The following is a 20,629-nucleotide window of genomic DNA, read 5'->3' as shown; positions in this document are numbered from 1 at the left end:
ATAATAGCCGTATTAACTGGTCTTCCTTGTAGGTGTATGGTTATTATCCTATCACTGACAACGTTGTACTTCAGGATAGATCTTGAAGTGTTCTTTTTGACGATGAATGCAACAGCATTTCTCTTCCAGTTATCGTTCTCAGCATAGTGGACTATATGATTGTCCAATTCAAAATGGCCAATACCAGTCCATTTCAGTTTACTAATGCCTAGGATATCAATGTTTATGCGTTCCATTTCATTTTTGACAATTTCCGTTTTGAGTTGTGTCACATCAGCAAATGAAGGTCCCAGAAGCTTGACTCCATCTACATCATTAAGGTCGACTCTAATTTGAGGAGGCAGCTCCTCCCTAGTCGTCTTTTGAGTGCCTTCCAACCTGGGGGGCTTGTCTTCCAGCACTATATCGGACAGTGTTCCACTGCTATTCATAAGGCTTTCACTGGCTAACTCTTTTCAGAAGCAAACTGCCGGGTCCTTCTTCCTACTAATGATACTGAGTTTTTCCATTGTCTTTTTCCACAGATGTTGATTTGGTTCATTTGTTTCCAACTGGTGATGTCCATGTGTATAGTTGTCATTTGTGTTGTTGGAAAAAAGTATTTGAAATGAATAAGTTGTTGGTCTTGCAAAATTCTATCGTGCAGTCTCCTGCATTGTTTCTGTCACCAGGGCCACATTTTCTGACTAGTGATCCTTCTTTTTTGTTGCCAGCTTTTGCATTCCAATCACCCATAGTTATCAGTACCTCTTAACCGTATGTATGATCGACTTTGGACTGCAGAAGTTGGTAAAAATCTTCAATTTCCTCATCTTGGGCATTAGCGGTTGGTGCATTAAATTCGAATAATAGTTCTGATTGAGAAGGTTGTGTGTCAGCTTGGCTGGGCCATGATTCTCAGTATTTTGGCAGTTATAATTTGGCGGTTGTATGATGATGTAATCACCTCCATGATGAGATCTGACATAACGTGATCACCTCCAGGATGGGATTTTCTATGAGTAGCAAATCAGTTGAAAGGGAGTTTCTTCAGGGTTGTGGCCTCCATCCAATATAGGTGTATTTTCTGGCAAGGCTCACAGGTTTTTCCTCACTCTGGATTCTACAGTTCATTCCTGCTCATCTGACCTCTGATTCTTGGGACTTGAGCTAGCAGCTGACCTGCCAATCTTGGGTTCACTGGCCCCTGCAGCTGATGACTTGGAAGAAGCCCCCAGCCTGACCCAGTGACTTGCGACTTTCCAGCCTCTGCAACTGCATGAGCCATTTCCCTGATATAAATCTCTCTCTCTATATATATATATGTAATAAACAATTTACTGGTTTTGCTTCTATAGAGAACCCACCCTGAAACACTCATATTAACTCTTGAATGTAGAGTAGATAAAGAGAATGGAAGAAATGATGAAGTAAAAGAGCTGAACAGAAGATTTCAAAGGGCAGCTCAGGAAGACAAAGTATTATTATGAAATGTCAAAGACCTGGAGTTAGAAAACCAAAAGGGAATAACACACTTGACATTTCTCAAGCTGCAAGAACTGAAGAAAAACTTCAAGCCTCGAGTTGCAGTTCTGAAGGATTCTGTGCGTAAAATATTGAACAATGCAGGAAGCATCAAAAGAAGATGGAAGGAATACAGAGTCTTTGTATGAAAAAGAATCGGGTCAGTGGTCAGTCATTTCAGGAGGTAGCATACGAACAAGAAACAATGGTCCTGAAGGAAGATGTGCAAACCACAGTGAAGGCATTGGCAAAAAACAAAGCTCCAGGAATTGACAGAATACCAGTTGAGGTGTTTCAACAAATAGATGCAGTGCTTAAGGTGCACACTTGTCTAAGAAATTGGGAAGACAGCTACCTGGCCAACCCACTGAAAGATTTATACCATATTTATACCTATTCCCAAGAAAGGTGATCAGCCGAATGCAGAAATTATAGAACAATATCATTAATATCACACACAAGTGAAATTTTGCAGAAGATGATTCAAAAGCAGCTGCAGCAGTATATTGACAGGGAACTGCCAGAAATTCAGGCTGGATTCAGAAGAGGATATGGAACCAGGGATATCGTTGCTGATGTCAGATGGATCCTGGCTGAAAGCAGAGAATACCAGAAGGATGTTTACTGTGTTTATTGACTATGCAAAGGCATTCCACTGTGTGGATCATAATAAATTATGGGTAACATTGCAAAGAATGGGAATTCCAGAACACTTAATTGTGCTCATGAGGAACCTGGACATAGATCAAGAGGCAGTAGTTCGAACAGAGCAAGGGGCTACTGATTGGTTTAAAGTCAGGAAAGGTGCGCGTCAGGGTTGCATCCTTTCACCGTGCCTATTCAGTCTGTATGCTGAGCAGATAATCTTAGAAGCTGGACTGTATGAAGAACAACACAGCATCAGGCTTGGAGGAAGACTCATTAATAACCTGCATTATTCAGATGACACAACCTTGCTTGTTGAAAGTGAAGAGGACTTGATGAAGATCAAAGAACACAGTCTTCGGTATGGATTACACCTCAACATAAAGAAAACAAAAATCCTCACAACTGAACCAATGAGCAACATCATGATAAACGGAGAAAAGATTGAAGCCAAGGATTTCATTTTACTTGGATCCACAATCAACATCCATGGAAACAGTAGTCGAGAAATCAAAAGATGCATTGCACTGGGCAGATCTGCTGCAAAAGACCTCTTTAAAGTGTTGAAAAGCAAAGATGTCTCCTTGAAGACTGCAGTGTCCCTGACCCAAGCCATGGTGTTTTCAGTCACCTAGTGTGCATGGGAAAGCTGGACAGTGAACAAGGAAGACTGCAGAAGAATTGACGCCTTTGAATTGTGGTGTTGACGAAGAATATTGACTATACCAGGGACTGCCAAAAGAATGAACAAATCTGTCTTGGAAGAAGTACAACCAGAATGCTCCTTAGAAGCAAGGATGGTGAGACTGCATCTTACGTACTTTGGAGATGTTGTCAGGAAGGGTTAGTCCCTGGAGAAGGACATCATGCTTGGTAAAGTAGAGCGTCAGCAAAAAAGAGGAAGACTCTCAATGAGATGGACTGACAACGGTGGCTGCAACAACAGGCTCAAGTGTAACAACAATTGTGAGGATGGCGCAGGACTGGGCAGTGTCTAATTCAGTTTTGCATAGGGCCGCTGTGAGTCGGAACCAACTCAACGGTACTGAACAGTAACAACAGCCTTAGTTTCTCTTCATCCTTTATCTATCCCTTCAGCATCCTACCTTTCAATTTTCTAAATCTGGGTGATCCCCATCCACCTTCTTTGATGCTACTCTGCGCTAGATTTAATTTTAATTGATTTGTTAGATATTCATCGGCTGGGCACTGAACAGGTGAACCATTTTCATTTCCCATTTACTGTTGACTTTGACCCAGGGACTGAAAAAAAATTTTATAGAGCATTTGTACCAACTTGTACCTTCAGAAGCCCTGTGTGATCGCGTTCAATATTCCAACACGAGGTGTTATCAGATGTTTCCATTTCTTGCCAATCTCAAAGTTACAAAGTTGTGTCTCATTTTAATTTGCATTTTCCTGAATGTCAGCTTCACTGAGTGTCTGCATATGTTTTTTGGCCATTCGCTGAATTAGCTGTTAACATTTTCTAATTTTTTCATTGCATTATTTGAACTTTTCTTACACATTTGTAGGAGTTCTTTATATATATTCTGGATATTTGTTGTTACATCCAATGCAAAAACTTTTTCCAGTATATCTTGCCTTTTAAAGAAAAAACTCCTGTAGAAGATGCAATTAAATTAAATTTACTCAACTTCTGAGTTGTTTAAGAGATCCTTCCCTTAGCTATAGCCATAAAAATATTTTACTTTATTGTAAAAATGCTAGTCTTGATTTTAACTTTTAGGTTTTCAGTCATTCTGGACTTTGTTTTTGCATATGGATAGCAAATTAGGGCAATATTACATATGAAATACTCCCTCCCCCCCCCGCCCCATTCTTTGTAATGCTGATTCAGTCCTTTGCCTTGGTGTCCCCATGACTAGGCTGGTAGGCACTGTTCTTTTTTACTTATCTGTTTATCTGTCCCTGTACTGACACATGCTGCTTCAATTACTGAAGTTCTATACACATAGGGCATTTTGTCCCCACTCATCTGTCTTTTACTTCAAATTCTCTTGGCCTTTTACTTATCCGTATAAATTTAAGAAAGCTTGCCTAAGGGGAGAATTGCCATTTCTGAACCACAAATGTACCTCTTTCCATTTTTTGGTCTTATTCTCACAGTTGTACCATGTATTTCAAGGAAAATTATGCATACGTTTTGTTAGATTAATACCTAGGTATCTTCTGTGTTTTTGTTTTTGCTGTTATAAAAAAAGAAAAAACAAAACTTAAGATGACATTTTCTGGTTTTTATTTTTCTTTTGCACAGAAATACTATTGATTTTTATTTATCTCTAACAGCTTTGCTGAATTCTGTCATAATTGAGTGCCTACATTCTTTTGAACTTTGTAGATAATCATATCAACCGTTATGATAGTTTTTGTATTTTTGTTTACAATCCTTATACTTTTTGTTCTTAAGGTGAGTTTTTGGTAGATGACGTGTAAGTTAATGTTCTAAGTATCTAAAGGCTTTTATTTCTTTTAATTCCTCAAAATACTGTAAGTGACTAGTTTTGGCTTAATATTTTTTTGTTATGTTCAACTTTTTTGTTCTTTTGGCTTTAGATAATTTTTTAACTTCCTTTGAGTGTTTATATCTTATTTATTCATAGCCCAGCCATACTCCAGTAACTAAGGATAATACTGTCCTGAATAGAAAAAATATAAATTCAGTGGCACTTACAGAAGAAACACAAGATTGCAGCACCTATTCAGATGTAAGCAGTTGTAATTCAGAAAATGAACTTCTAAATATCAGTGAAAATCATGTACAAAGAAAGAAAGAGGTAAGGATATACTATAGCTATCAAACTCTCCTTAAACTAAGAATCATGTTATTGGCCTTTAATAGTAATTGTAATATTTTAACATTTTTCTATTGTTATTACCTGAAAATCTGATGCATAAAGTATGTAGAAAGGTTTGATCATAAGAAAAATTATTTTTTTTTTGATACAAGTTGAAACTTTTGAAGTGGTCTTAAATCATTGCTGAACCACTCACATATTTAGAATTAGGCCTTTTCGGTTTCATGATTATATGGGAATTTGGTTGAGCTACTTGCCATTATAAAAGTTAATTAGTCCATCAACAAGAATATTAATAATCTGTAAAATATAGGAAGTCAAGGCAGAGTTTTCCAGCTTGGAGAGGGCTGGAACTTGACCTAGACATTAGTTTGTATATGTTCATTATTCACTCCGTGGAGAAAGAACAGCGACCTCAGTAAAGAAAGGGAAGACGTGGACATGCATGTTCATGAAATAGGAAGGAGACAGATCTGATGAGAGCAGAGGAACCTGTGTGTTGAAACAATGAGAAATAACGATATGAAAGGTATGGCTTAAAGGTGTAAATTGAAAGGCAGGAAGAAGAGTTTAGACTTTTGATATCTGTCTTCTCATTTCCTGACTCAGTTAAAGGAATGAACATCCTGTTAAGAAACAATTGAAAGAGCACAGATAGTCAGAAAAACCAGCTACAAAACTATTGCTGTAACTTAGGAGTGAAGTTACCATAAGGATATAGGTTAATGCACAGCAGCATTAGGAAAAGGAAGGGATAGAAACGGACAAACTGAAAAAAGAATTGGCAGCATTTACAGTTCTCTGGCTTTTGGCTTTGAGAAAAATGGTCGTTGGTGAAGCCAAGAGTACCTACAGTATTGTTTTGTAATTTCTAATCTGTATTTTAGGAAAGCCATTCATCTCCATTATCCATGTCTAGTGAAAGAGAAGAGAAAATCTGGTATAACATGTCTTTTGACACTACTCATGAATCAGGTTTGTAGTCATGGTCTTTTTCTTTTTTTAATTACTAATTACTGAAATACTATGAAATTTCATCCAAAGGATGAAATGCAAAGGTATTTTAAGTGATACCACTATTATTCAGTTTAGTTAGTGTCAAAATGAAACTAGGTAGAATTTAATGTACAGTTGCCTAAAACATAATGTTAACAATTACCTGAAACCAAGGCTTTTTATATAAGCAAGAAGATATTGGGTATTTTTAATCAATATGTAGCACTGTTAATTATTTTTTAATCATTCCTAAGGCCCCACTCAGCATTCTAATCGCAAACGAATGTACGTAGATGATAACCTAAGTCATTCTGATGATGCAGAAATGGAAGAGGAAGAAGAAAGAAGAGCAAACTTGCTTCCCAGAAAACTGTCTAAAGTCGAAGATGCAGATCATCACACCTATAAAAGTAGGTAGATACCTGTGTCAGAACACAGTTATTTGGAGGTTGGCTTATTAGACTTTAAATGATTCCATCCACAAAACAAACTCCCTATGAAGACGACTTTGCATACGTCCAGGACTGATGATATTTTATCACAAAGTTCATTTTAAATGAGTACTGTTGAAGTAAAGGTCTTTATAGAGTATGAATTTACCGATATTTATTTTGTCATTAAATTATAAGGCTAGTTATAAGGCGGAACCCATTAAAAAAATAATCCAAAACTGCTCCATTGTAAAGTTATCTCTGCCTTAATAGCCATACCAAAAGTTTTTTTATTAATCAGAATAATTTCATCTTTAAAAAATATGAATTCTACCTTTGATTTAATAATCCTTATATTTATATTAAAAATGGAATCTGAAAATAAGATTTTGTTCTTTAGCCTCATGACACTTAAGATTATATTTGTAATAACGCATATTTTAAATTTAGCTGATTGTCTTCATTTTATAGTGTCTGAAAGTATATCTGCGTTTTCAGCATATGAGTTTTATATTCCTGGGAAGAGGTGGGAAACCAGATGTTCAAATGTAGCGATGATGTGTGAGAAATTGGGTAAAGAATTTAAGAGGAGAATTCAGGTGAGTTATTATTCTGTAGGTAAGAATTTATGCCAAAAAATTTGATAACATACCACACTTTCTACTAGACTGTTGGCTACCTTGATCTTTTGGCACTAAGCACACGTTCATGAACCCAACTTTTCTCATACAGCAGTGAAAGATTAGAATCATTATTAGGTAAGAAAAAGAAAAAAAAACTTCTGTGAGTTAAGTTTCTTTAAATCTGGGATTATATAATATTGTTTCCTTTCCTGTTGGCTTTCTCTCTTTCGCCTGTCCTCTTTTCTATTCTGACTTGGTTAGCATTTCAAATCTACTGCAGTTTTTTTTTGTTTTGGAAAAAATTTTTTGCATGCCTCATCATTTTTACCAAAAAAACCAAACCCGTTGATGTTGAGTCGATTCCGACTTACAGAAACTCTATAGGACAGAGTAGAACTGCCCCATGGGGTTTCCAGGGAGCCTCTGGTGGATTTGAACTGGTGACCTTTTGGTTAGCAGCCAAACTCTTGACAAAAAAGAAAAAGAGCCCTGGTGGGGCTGTGGTAAGATATTTTTTTTTTAATTGTGCTTTAAGTGAAAATTTACAAATCAAGTCAGACTCTCATACAAAAATTTATGTACACCTTGCTATATTCTCCTAATTGCTCTCCTCCTAATGAGACAGCACACTCCTCTCCATTCTCTTTTCCTGTCCTTTCCACCAGCTTCTGACCCCCTCTGCCCTCTTGTCTCCCCGCCAGATAGGAGATGCCAACATAGTCTCATGTGTCTACTTGATCGAAGAAGCTCATTCTTCACCAGCATCATTTTTTATCCCATTGTCCAGTTCAATCCCTGTCTGAAGAGTTGGCTTTGGGAATCGTTCCTGTCTTGGGCTAACAGAAGGTCTGGGGACGATGACCACCGGGGTTCTTCTAGTCTCAGTCAGACCATTAAGTCTGGTCTTTTTACGAGATTTTGGGGACTGCATCCCACTGCTCTCCTGCTCCCTCAGGGGTTATCTGTCGTGTTCCCTGTCAGGGCAGTCATCAGTTGTAGCCGGGCACCATGTAGTTCTTCTAGTCTCAGGCTGATGTAGTCTCTGTCTTTTGGGCTCATAATTACTTTGTGTCTTTGATGGTCTTTATTCTCCTTTGCTTCAGGTGGGTTGAGACCAATTGATGCATCTTAGATGGCTGCTTGCTAGCATTTAAGACCCCAGACCCACTCTCCAAAGTGGGATGCAGACTCATTTCTTAATAGATTATATTATGCCAGTTGACTTAGATGTCCCCTGAGGTCATGGTCCCCTAACCCCCGCCCCTGCTACTCTGGCCTTAAAAAAAAACTTAGAAGCATTCAATTTATTCAGGAAACTTCTTTGCTTTTGGTTTAGTCCATTTGTGCTGACCTCTCCTGTATTGAGTGTTGTCTTTCCATTCACCTAAAGTGGTTCTTACCTATATCTAATTAGTGAATCTCCCTCTCCCTCCCTCCCCCCGCTCATAACCATCAGAGAATATTTTTTTCTCTGTTTAAACTGTTTCTCGAATTCTTATAATAGTGGTCTTATACAATATTTGTCCTTTTGCAACTAATTTCACTCAGCATAATGCCTTCAAGGGTGCTCCATGTTACGAAGTGTTTCACAGATTCATCATGGTTCTTTATTGATGCATAATATTCCATTGTGTGAATACACTGTAACTTATCCATTCATCTGTTGATGGGCACCTTGGTTGCTTCCATCTTTATGCTATTGTAAACAGTGCTGAAATGAAGATAGGTGTGCATATATCTGTTTGTGTAACGGCTCTTATTTCTCTAGGATATATTCTAAGGAGTGGGATTGCTGGATTGTATGGTAGTTCTATTTCTAGTTTTTTAAGGAAGCACCAAATCGATTTCCAAAGTGGTTTACCATTTTACATTCCCACCAGCAGTGTATAAGCGTTCCAGTCTCTCCACAACCTCTCCAATATTTATTATTTTGTGTTTTGGGGGTTAATGCCAGCCTTGTTGGAGTGAAATGGAATCTCGTTGTTTTGATTTGCATTTCTTTAATGGCTAATGGTTGCGAGCATTTCCTCATGTATCAGTTACCTACCTGAATGCCTTCTTTAGTGAATGCCTGTTCGTATCTTTTGTCCATTTTTTAATTGGGTTATTTGTCTTTTTGTGTCTGAGTTTTTGCAGTATCATGTAGATTTTAGAGATCAGGCACTGATGGGAAATGTCATAGCTAAAAACTTTTTCCCAGTCTGTAGGTAATCTTTTTACTTCTTTGGTGAAGTCTTTGGATGAACATAGGTGTTTGATTTTTAGGAGCTCCCAGTTATCTAGTTTTTCTTCCGCATTGTTAGTAATGTTTTGTATACTGTTTATGCCATGTATTAGGGCTCCTAACGTTGTCCCTATTTTTTCTTCCATGATCTTTATCGTTTTAGATTTTATATTTAGGTCTTTGATCCATTTTAAGTTTGTTTTTGTGCATGGTGTGAGGTTTGAGTCTTGTTTCATTTTTTTGTAGATGGATATCCAGTTATGCCATCACCATTTGTTAAAAAGACTGTCTTTTCCCCATTTAACTGATTTTGTGCCTTTGTCAAATATCAACTGCTCATATGTGGATGGATTTATATCTGGATTATCAATTCTGTTCCATTGCTTTGTGTATCTGTTGTTGTACCAGTACCAGGCTGCTTTGACTACTGTGGCGGTATAATAGTTTTTAAAATCAGGTAGAGTGAGGCCTCCCACTTTATTCCTCTTTTTCAGTAATGCTTACTTATCTAGGGCCTCTTTCCCTTCCATTTGAAGTTGGTGATTAGTTTCTCCATCTCATTAAAAAATGTCATTGGAATTTGGATCGGAATTAATTAAATCTATAGATCGTTTTTGATAGAATAGACATATCCATGAGTAAGGTATGTTTTTCCACTTATGTAGGTCTCTTTTGGTTTCTTGCAGAAGTGTTTGGTAGTTTTCTTTGTATAAGTCTTCTACATCTCTGGTAATATTTATTCCTAAGCATCTTATCTTCTCGGGGCAACTGTAAATGGTATTGATTTGGTGATTTCCTCCTTGATGTTCTTTTTGTTGGTGTAGAGGAATCCAACTGATTTTTGTATGTTTATCTTGTATCTTGATACTCTGCTGAACTCTTAGTTTCAGTAGTTTCCTTGAGGATTCCTTAGGGTTTTCTGTGTATAAGATCATGTTATCTGCAAATAGAGATACTTCTTTGCCAATCTGGATGCCCTTTATTTATCTAGCCTAATTGCTCTGGCGAGGACCTCCAGCACAATGTTGAATAAGAGCAGTGATAAAGGGCATACTAGTTTGGTTTCCGATCTCAAGGGGAATGCTTTCAGACTCTCTCCATTTAGGGTGATGTTGGCTATTGGCTTTGTATAAATGCTTTTTATTATGTAGAGGAATTTTCCCTCTATTCCTATTTTGCTGAGAGTTTTTATCATGAATGGGTGTTGAGCTTTTTCAAATGCCTTTTCTGCATCAGTTGATAAAATCATGTGATTCTTTTGTTTATATGATGGATTACATTAATTGTTTTTCTGATGTTGAACCATCCCTGCGTACCTGCTACGAATCCCACTTGGTCATGGTGAGTTATTTTTTTTATATATTGTTGAATTCTATTGTCTAGAATTTTGTTGAGGATTTTTGCATCTACATTCATTAGGGATATAGGTCTATAATTTTCTTTCTTGTGATGTCTTTACCTGGTTTTGGCATCAGGGATATGGTGGCTTCATAGAACGAGTTTGGTAGTATTCCGTCCTTTTCTATGCTCTGAAATACCTTTAGTAGTAGTGGTGTTAACTCTTCTCTGAAAGTCTGGTCAAGATCTGCAGTGAAGCCGTCAGGACCAGGGCTTTTTTTTGTTGGGAGTTTTTTTGATTACTTTTCAATCTCTTCTTTTGTTATGGGTCTATTTAGTTGTTCTACTTCTGATTGTGTTAGTTTAGGTAGGTAGTGTTTTTCTAGGAATTCATCCATTTCTTCTAGGTTTGCAAATTTGTTAGAGTACAATTTTTTGTAATAATTTGATAGGATTCTTTTAATTTCGGTTGGGTCTGTTGTAATATTGCCCCTCTCATTTCTTATTTGGGTTATTTGCTTCCTCTCTTGTTTTTCTTTTGTCAGTTTGGCCAGTGGTTTATCAATTTTGTTAATTTTTTCAAAGAGCCAGCTTTTGGTCTTGTTAATTCTTTCAGTTGTTTTTCTGTTTTCTGTTTCATTTAATTCTGCTCTAATTTTTATTATTTGTTTTCTTCTGGTGCCTCAGGGTTTCTTTTGTTGCTCTCTATTTGTTCAAGCTGTAGGGTAATTCTTTGATTTTGGCCCTTCTTTTTGGATGTGTGCATTTATTGATAGAAATTGACCTCTGAGCACTGCTTTCGCTGTGTCCCAAAGCTTCTGATAGGAAGTGTTTTCATTCTCATTGGATTCTCTGAATTTCTTTATTCCATCCTTAATGTCTTCTATAACCCAGTCTTTTTTGAGCAGGGTATTGTTCAGATTCTAAGTGTTTGATTTCTTTTCCCTGCTTTTTCTGTTATTGATTTCTACTTTTATGGCCTTACAGTTAGAGAAGATGCTTTGTAATGTTTAGGTGTTTTGGATTCTGCTAAGGCTTGCTTTATGGCCTAATATGTGGTCTATTCTAGAGAATGTTCTATGTGTATTAGAAAAGAAAGTACACTTGACTTCTCTTGGGTGGAGTGTTCTGTATATGTCTACAAGGTCAAGTTGGTCGATTGTGGCATTTATGTCTTCTGTGTCTTTATCGAGCTTCTTTCTCGATGTCCTGTCCTTCACCGAAACTGGTGTGTTTAAGTCTCCTATTATTGTGGAGCTGTCTAATCTCACTTTTCAGTGCTGTTACAGTTTGTTTTATGTATCTTGCAGCCCTGTCATTAGGTGCATTAATATTTAATATGGTTATATCCTCCTGGTATATTGTCCCTTTAATCATTAAATAGTATCCTTCCTTATGCTTTGTGGTGGATTTAACTTTAAAGTCTGTTTTGTCAGAAATTAATATTGCCACTCCTGCCATTTTTTGATTGTTGTTTTCTTGATATTTTTTTTTTCCATCCTTTGAGTTTATTTGTGTCTCTAAGTCTAAGGTGTGTCTCTTGTAGGCAGCATATAAATGGATTGTGGTTTTTAATCCATTCTGCCACTCTCTGTCTTTTTATTGGTGCATTTAGTCCGTTTACATTCAGCGTAATTATGGATAGATATGAATTTAGTGCTGTCATTTCTATGTCTTTGTGTGTTGACATTTGTTTCCCATTTAATTTTTCGTGCTGAGTAGTTTATATACTGTCTCAAGTTGATGTTAATATGTTTCTGGTGAGTCTCTATTTTTTTCTTGTATTTTATTTTGAAGTGTAGGGTAGTTTGTCTGCTGTGTGGTTACCTTAATATTTACCCGTTTTTCTAAATTTAAACCTAACTTTTATTTCTTTGTATCACCTTGTCTTCCTCTCCATATGAAAGATCTGTGACTACATTTCTTAGTCCCTCTTTATTGTTTTAATGTTGTCATCTTTTACATAATAACATTGCTGTTTCCCTGTTTTGGGAAACCCTGGTGGCATAGTGGTTAAGTGCTATGGCTGCTAACCAAAGGGTGGGCAGTTCAAATCTGCCAGGCGCTCCTTGGAAACTCTATGGGGCAGTTCTACTCTGTCCTATAGGGTCGCTATGAATTGGAATCGACTCAACTGCACTGTGGTTGGTTGGTGTTTTCCCTGTTTTGAGCGCTTCTTTATCTTGATTTATTTTTGTGATTTCCCTGTCTGGGTTGACATCTGATTGCTCTGTCCAGTGTTCTAGTCTTGGTTGATACCTGGTATTATTGATTTTCTAACCAAAGAGCTCCCTTTAGTATTTCTTGTAGTTTTGATTTGGTTTTTACGAATTCCCTAAAGTTCTCTTTATCTGGAAATGTCCTAATTTTACCTTCGTATTTGAGAGACAGTTTTGCTGGATATATGATTCTTAGCTGGCAGTTTTTTTCCTTCAATACTTTATGTAAGTCATCCTATTGCCTCCTTGCCCACATGGTTTCTGCCGAGTAGTCTGAGCGTATTCTTACTGACTCACCTTTGTAGGTGACTTTTCGTTTATCCCTCGCTGCTCTTATAATTCTCTTTATCTTTGGTTTTGGCAACTTTGATTATAATGTGTCTTGGTGACTTTCTTTTAAAATCTACCTTATGTGGAGTTCGATGAGCGTCTTGGATAGATATCTTCTCATCTTTCACAATATCACAGAAGTTTTCTGCCAACAAATCTTCAACAATTCTCTCGGTATTTTGTTATCCCTCCCTGTTCTGGTACTCCAGCCACTCGTAGGTTATTTCTCTTGATAGAGTCCCACATGATTCTTCAGGTTTCTTCATTTCTTTAATCTGATTTTTCTTCAAATATATTGGTGCCAAGTGCTTTATCTTCACGTTCACCAGTTCTGCCTTCCACTTGCTCAAATCTGCTCCTCTGACTTTCTGTTGAATTGTCTACTGCTGTAATTTTATTGTTAATCTTATGAATTTCTGATTGCTGTCTATGGGTTTTTCCAGTTTATTAAACTTTTCATTATGTCCCTGAATAATCTTTCTAACTTCTTCAGTTGCTTTATCAGTGTGTTCCTTGGCTTGTTCTACATATTGCCTCATTTCCTTCCTGATGTCTTGAAGGGTTCTGTATATTAAACTTTTGTATTCTGCATCTGGTAATTCCAGGAATGCACTCTCATCTAGAAGATCCCTGGATTTTTTGTTTTGAGAGCCTGGTCTGTTTCTTTATGTGACTTGATATTGACTATTGTCTCCGAGCCATCTCTAAGGTATCGTATTAGTTTATGCTTGCTTACTGTGTTGTAGCTGCTTGCTTTGTTTTGTTTTGGTATACCCCTGTGGGTTGCTTGAGTGAGCTAGCTTGATTATTTTCACCTTTGGAGCTCTGGTGTCCTGTCCCCAGCTGGCTAGAGCTGTTATGAGGTATATCAATCTAGGAGTCCATTCAGTTTTCTTGTATGAATTCAGCTCAGGTGTCCAGGTAGCTGATCATCAAGTGTGTGGTACAGGCTCTGTCCTACAGTCTTAGAGGGGCAGGTGTGATTGATGTAGGTACCGGTATCTGGTTGCAGCAGGGGGTCATGCTCTGAACAAGGCAGAGGGCTGAGAATCGTCCCCCAAGTGTCTCTGAGGAAAGCGTGTCCCTGTTCCCTAAAGCGTACAGGTGGATGGGTTCTACAGACAGACCGTGGGCACCCAGTGTTTTTGGTTGTAAGGACTGGCAGGTACCAGTTATCCTTGGACCCTTGTCATGGGTGGCTGGGTGACCTGAGTGGAGCAACCAGTCCTTAAGCTCCTGATGTGGGTAGGTGACAACTCTGTTTAATAGGCAAAGTGGTGTCAAACATCAAATACCCACCTCTCCACCGCACAGCTGAAACAGTTGTAGTCTGCCAGCCAAGGGCCTATTCTCCTGAAATAGGCCCACACAGATCCATGCAGTGGGGAAAGGTATTCAAGGTCCACAGACCGTTTATGCCTGGACAGGAGCTACTTCTGTCCTGAGCTCCCCAGGTTGGTGGAGCTGCAAATTATCTTTTCTCCCAATTGTGAATTCATTTTTTCTCCATGGCTGGGAGGATGACTCCAGGCACTCAACAGGGCCTATCTCAGGCCCAGGGAAATCAACACCCACTGAAGCCGGCTGGGGGCAGGGGGCGCAGTAAAATACATGCAAGTACTTAGCTTTTGCTGAGAGTGCCGCTCTTCTCTGGTTCTGGAGATGTGAGTAGGCTGTGCGCTGGCTGCTCCCTGCGGCAACTGTGACTGAGCACTACTACCAGCCTGTCGCAGCAGGTGCCGGGAATGATGCCTGAGGGATCCCAGTGATTGAAGTCCGGCAACACCTCTCTGCTTCTGAACCACCTCTCTCTCTGCCTGCTGCTCAGTCCTTTTTCTAATTTTGCCTTTGATGATCAGGGTTCCTACGTTGTCATAAATATAACCATTTCACTCATTTTTTGGGGCCTTTGTTGTAAGAGGGTTCACAGGAATAGTCTGGCTACTCTGCCGTCTTGGCCCCACCTCCTCAAGACATTTGTTTTTTAACCTTATAGGCACTGCTGGTGAGGGTAGTGTAATACCATATAAAGGGTGAGCAACTATAGTCAGAAACCATCTCACTTTGTTTTGCCAGCTCTGCGTCTGTGTGTATCCCCAGTTTTTTGAGGTTCCAACAAGATGACGCATGTAATGATTCTTTCTAAAACAATTTTAATGGTTTCTCCATCCATCTTTTGCTCTCTCATACCTATATTTAGGAGAATGAGACTTTTTAAGTCCACTGATTAGAAAAATATATTTTCTGCAGAGGTTATCATTCCCATCTCTTGGTTGCCCTTTTCTGCTATATAGGGGTAAAATCTGAGGTTATTTAAGTCCTACATATTTATTTTGTTTCAACTTTATTTACCCAAGGTCAACATAGTCTCTTTAGGAGAACCTAATGCATATATTCTGTTCTGTGGCTAGATGGGAATATATATTTTTGTGAAAAATGGTAAAAAAAAAAAAATTCAACTATGACTTTTAGTCCATGTTCTTCCAGAGATTGATGAGCACTATCAGTCATGTAAATACTGTAGAGTGTAATGTTCTTGCAACAACAATTAGCATTTTAATTCTTGGTGGAAGCCTTACCAATGGAACTTACCACCTCTGTCACTGACCTAGCTTATTAACACTTCAATTTAAATAACTGAGTTTCTGATTTTTCACTTTTTGAAGTTTTTCTTAGTCATGTATATCTTATAGGAAAGTCTTTGCCCTTAATGTTCTTGCTTGATTATGACTTTGTAAAGTTTTTTCAAGTTAAAAATCAGTATTTTTCAGACCCACTACAAAAGGATGGATTATTTTACTAAGCAGTCTTGGAAATCAGCTCAACACCATATGAAAACAATGAACCATCATATTCAAGAGCAGAGGTCTGTAATCTCTTCTGTAGTAATAATCTCTCCTGAAAACTTCTAAATGCTATAAAAAATGCTATAGTTTTTAAAATTAATTTCATTTTGTTTTGTTAATAGGAATAAAAAACTTGATAAATTTCAATTCACCATCATACAGGAGCTGGAGAATTTTGAAAAAGAGGCACAGTCTTTAAAAAATTTGGAGAAGGAATTTGTGGTTTGTGCTTTTAAAAATAATTTTAAAACTTTGCTTTTAAGAACTACCCCCTTCAGGAAAACTTTCGCTCACTTCCTTCTGCTTTAGCTCACCCTAAAAGCTTTCTGTTCTTTAGAAAATAATTGTTTTATCTTAGATTTTTAGCCAGCCCCATATGTTGTTGTCAGTTGCCGTTGGTTCCATCTTACAATGATTTGGTGTGCAAACAGATGAAACACTGCCCGGTCCTGCATCATCCTCACAGTCGCTGTTATGCTTGAGCCCATTGTCATAGCCACTGTGTTAATCCATCTCATTGGTAGTCTTCCTCTTTTTCGCTGACCCTCTACTTTGCCAAGCATGATGCCCTTCTCCAGGGACTGGTTCCTCCTGAGTCAGCTCCGTATAAACACATAACAAACTTAAACTTAAGTTGATAATGAGGGAGAAATCCAGAGAAATTTTCAGCTCCCATTTTTTTTTGTCTGAAAGAATGTATGGCATCTGGAAATTCTTAGTATAGAGCCAAGTTGTTTATTTAAATTTTGAATAATATAACTGCAGCAATGCCACTGTCAGGTTTTAATAGTTTCATTTATCTTTAAAAAATAGGACTTATGGGAAAAGATACTTCAGAAGTTCAGTGCCTGTCAGAAAAGTGAACAGCAGAGGTTAGTTTAACATTCTTAGTGACTGAAATCTATATAATTAGAGTTTTAAACAAGTTTATATTTGAATGCTGATCTATTTGAAAGTGTATTTAAAATTATGTAAACTATATTCTTAGCAATTCAATTTGAATTCCTGATGAATAGAGATAACTCTCATTGTTTTACTTGTTAGGCTTCACCTTTTGAGAACGTCATTTGATAAAAATGTCATCCACAATACTGATAATGAAGAAGGTATTTTTACATCTGAGGTATAAATTTTATATTTTATATGTCTTTTTGATATTGGTTAGTCTAACAAAATCTTTGTGATAAACTTGATGGGTGAAATATATTTACTTATTTACAGATGTGTTTGATGAAAGAAAACATGAAAAGGCTACAAGACAGGCTTCTTAAGGAAATGGTAAATTTGATTATCTGGTTTGGGCTTTTCAGATGTAATAATCATGCTTTTATGTCTTTTAAAGAGAAATTGGTTTTCTTTTTGGGTCGAGGGAAAGGCAGTTTCAGCCCACTGTTCTTGAGATTTATAGTAAAAGAACAGGAGTGAAGTAATTAATGAGTCCTAGTAGGGGAAAAAAAGAATATCGAGTTGCAAATTTAAAAATTAGGAAAAATGATCTGTTGGCACTGTATCTGAGCCCCTAGCACGTGAGCGGGCCTCTGTCCCACCACCTCCTGAAGGTATGGTGTGTCAGGATGGAGCTCATCCCAAGGCCATAGTACACAGAGGGATTGTTGAACCCTTGCACAACAAACTTTACTAACCTAGATTTGCTGATAAAATTACTTGACTTTCCCAAGGCCTGGTAGACCAGTAGCTGCATTCTGTGTGTAGAGGGAGTGGCAGGGAGAGAGGGGCAGGAGTACATCTGGGAGGGAATAAAGACACTGAAGAAATTGAACTAGACTTTGGTGTTTTCTCAAAGGTGGCAGGCATTTTCATGTACACCCTAGTGCTGATTTTTGCACACAGGTACATGTTAATGCACTCACTAAGCTTCAGTAGAATCGCAATTCGCTGAAATAGCGGGGAGGTCAGGATATAGCAGCTAAGCTACTGGTATAGCTTGAATCAAACTAACTGGTTTGGTCCTTGAATTTTTTTTTTTCTAGACTCTTTGACTTTCTTAAATATTAAATCTAAATTTCATTGATTTGGGGATTTATTATTGGAGGTCTTCTCTCAATTGATCATGTCAGATACCCATGATGATCACAGAATTCCACTGATAATCTAGACTGTGGGAAATTGGGTAGAAATGTGCATTGATACACTAGCTTTATAAAAGGAGTTGTTTTAAAATGAATCACTTAATAACAGCTTGATTTTTTTTTCTAATTTATGTGATAGTCTTACAGTGATAATGTAAAATCTAACTGTGATTTTTTGTTTTTGACCGTAGCAAGAAGAGGAGCTCCTTAATGTACGCAAAGGGCTGATGTCATTATTCATGTGTGATGAAAGATGTTAATATGTGAAACCCAGTTATCCACACATTTTATCTGTTGATCCTTTTTTGTGTATGACTGCGAAAAGAGAAAAATAGACATGTCACCTAGGCAAGTATTCTTTGTAGGAACCTATAAATTCAAAGAAATTTCTTACGGATGAGGAGGAAAAAAAAAACACTGCAGCATAGCTCCAAGCCCAAAAGACTTTTGTCCATACAATAGCATTCTTTTGTTAGAAAATTTTGAGAAACCGTACTGTAAAAGGAATTGGCTCATTCTTGTATTATTTGCATTAGGTAAATATTACTGAGTTAACTAATGACAGAATTGACAGAATTAGTTGTCTTTCATAAATTAAAATTTACTATATAAAATGTATCTTAAATTATATATTTTAAAATTAAGTGTTTTACTCAATGTATTCTTTAAATTTGCCGAATTAAGAATATACTACTGCAAGAAATAAAAATTTAGCCACAATTAGAAGTGGGGGTGGAGTACCTAATTTAAAATGTTTACCCAATTGGTAGATGAGTACTTTTAGCACACTGTTGGAGACTGTATTTATTCAGTTATGGCTCTAATGTATTAGAAGGCACTAAATAGTCTAAAATAGTTACTGTACTGCCTAAATATTTTAATTCTAGGGAGAAGTCTTAAGCGGGCTATTTCGACACATGGTTTTTAAGCTCCTAGTTCTCATTGTAATAATACTTTGCTAGATTAATAAATTAACATGTGTACACATTTGATTTGCTTTAATTTTATATTTAAGTTGAAATATCTCACTTGGATACATATTACCCTATAAAATTATTTTATAAATATCCATCACCAATCAGATATCCAAAGTGTAAGACAGCAGCTTCACTATCACTTGCCTCTTTAATGGTAGCAGAGTATTTCATTCATACCAGTATTTTAAATACAGTGCTGAAAGTGGCTTCATAGTGAAGAAAAAAAAAAAACCTTCACATTTTAGTTCGCCATATGTTATTATTAGCATTGTTGTTGTCAGGTGCCGTCGAGTTGGTCCCGACTCATAGCGACCCAGTGTACAACAGAATGAAACACTGCCCTGTCCTGAGCTATCCTTACAATCGTTGTTATGCTTGAGCTCATTGTTGCAGCCACTGTGTCAGTCCACCTCTTAGCATTAGCTAAGATTTATTGAGAGGGTAAAGAGGATCTATTTCAAGAAACAGTGACAGCAAAACTTCATGCTGCCCTGAGAGACTTAGAATGAATCCCATCATGTCCTACCCCTCTGGGCCAGAACTTAACAGGACTCCAACATCATAAAAAACATCATACTTAATACTTATTCCCATGCTGTACTGTATATGTACTGCAGCCCAACTTCTTATGTCCTGCCTTCCCTCCCAGACCTTTCTGCTGGGACCTCATGATCACCAAGAGCTGCACCCCTCTGCATCTCAATATTCAACATTCATATGACCCAGCCTTTCTGCCTTTCCAGTTTGCTTTCTAGAGTAGTCCCAGGCTGCTTATTCCACCTCTTTCCCTCTGTGTCTACTACCCTTCTGTCCTTACTTGCACCCAGGAAGTCTAGGTGCCTTAGTCCTCCATTCAGTCTGTCTACTAACTCACAACCCTCACTCCACAACCTGGGTGTCACTGGAGAAAAATGATACAATTAAGCTGTAGATTCTTCAAATGAGCTTCTACCTGGTTTAATTTGGTTTTCCACATTTCCAGAGTATTATTGCATATCCATACCTCATTCCTTAAATCCTGACCTTTCAGCTGATGGACTCCCCTAACACCTCATCTTCTCTCTAACATCTAATGTGTTTCTGTGTCCATACCAGCATTTTCTGATTTTCTTTCATGATCCAATGGCATATTTGGACAGTCTTCCTAGTGCTCTGAATTCCATTCTCACTGGCTTCTCTCTACTGGGTAGTGTAGCTCACATTTATTTAAAAAAAAAAAAAGTCACCACTGACTCACTTTATACCTTATGCTTTACCAAATCAGCCTTTCAGTGACACTGCAAATTTAAAACACTTAGTTGGCAAGTATTTGCTACTCCTCATCTCTTTTGTAGGTTTCTCTTTCATCTGTAAATATGGGGCTCATCTCTAGGCTCTTCCATTTCCTTAATCTGTACTTTCTCCTTAGGTAATTTCATCCAGTCCCTTTTAATAGCCGTCTTTGTGTTGATGACTCCCAAATGCCTATCTCTAGTTCTGCCTTCACTTGGAACATCAGAATATTATATGCATTGCTTTATTGACAGTTGTCATTAGCATCTCAAACTCTCAGAACTCTCTCTCTCCCTCAACTTCCTTCCTTAGCACC

At 37.5% G+C, this 20,629-nt stretch overlaps 1 protein-coding gene across 1 annotated transcript in view; it reads left to right on the top strand.

The window, feature by feature from the left end:
• Positions 1-20,629, top strand: part of SYCP2 (synaptonemal complex protein 2) — an 85,241-nt gene that overhangs the window by 63,829 nt on the left and 783 nt on the right. The window contains exons 34-42 of the mRNA XM_064276441.1: positions 4,773-4,946; positions 5,855-5,942; positions 6,218-6,373; positions 6,866-6,993; positions 15,900-15,994; positions 16,097-16,196; positions 16,788-16,846; positions 17,019-17,097; positions 17,196-17,252. Of these exons, the coding sequence (XP_064132511.1) occupies positions 4,773-4,946; positions 5,855-5,942; positions 6,218-6,373; positions 6,866-6,993; positions 15,900-15,994; positions 16,097-16,196; positions 16,788-16,846; positions 17,019-17,097; positions 17,196-17,252 (936 nt within the window). The remainder of the gene's footprint in view (positions 1-4,772; positions 4,947-5,854; positions 5,943-6,217; positions 6,374-6,865; positions 6,994-15,899; positions 15,995-16,096; positions 16,197-16,787; positions 16,847-17,018; positions 17,098-17,195; positions 17,253-20,629) is intronic.

Source organism: Loxodonta africana, chromosome 24, assembly GCF_030014295.1.
Source record: "Loxodonta africana isolate mLoxAfr1 chromosome 24, mLoxAfr1.hap2, whole genome shotgun sequence".
Taxonomy (NCBI): domain Eukaryota; kingdom Metazoa; phylum Chordata; class Mammalia; order Proboscidea; family Elephantidae; genus Loxodonta; species Loxodonta africana.
Note: the sequence above shows the minus strand (reverse complement) of the source record. Positions and strands in the feature narration are given on the sequence as shown.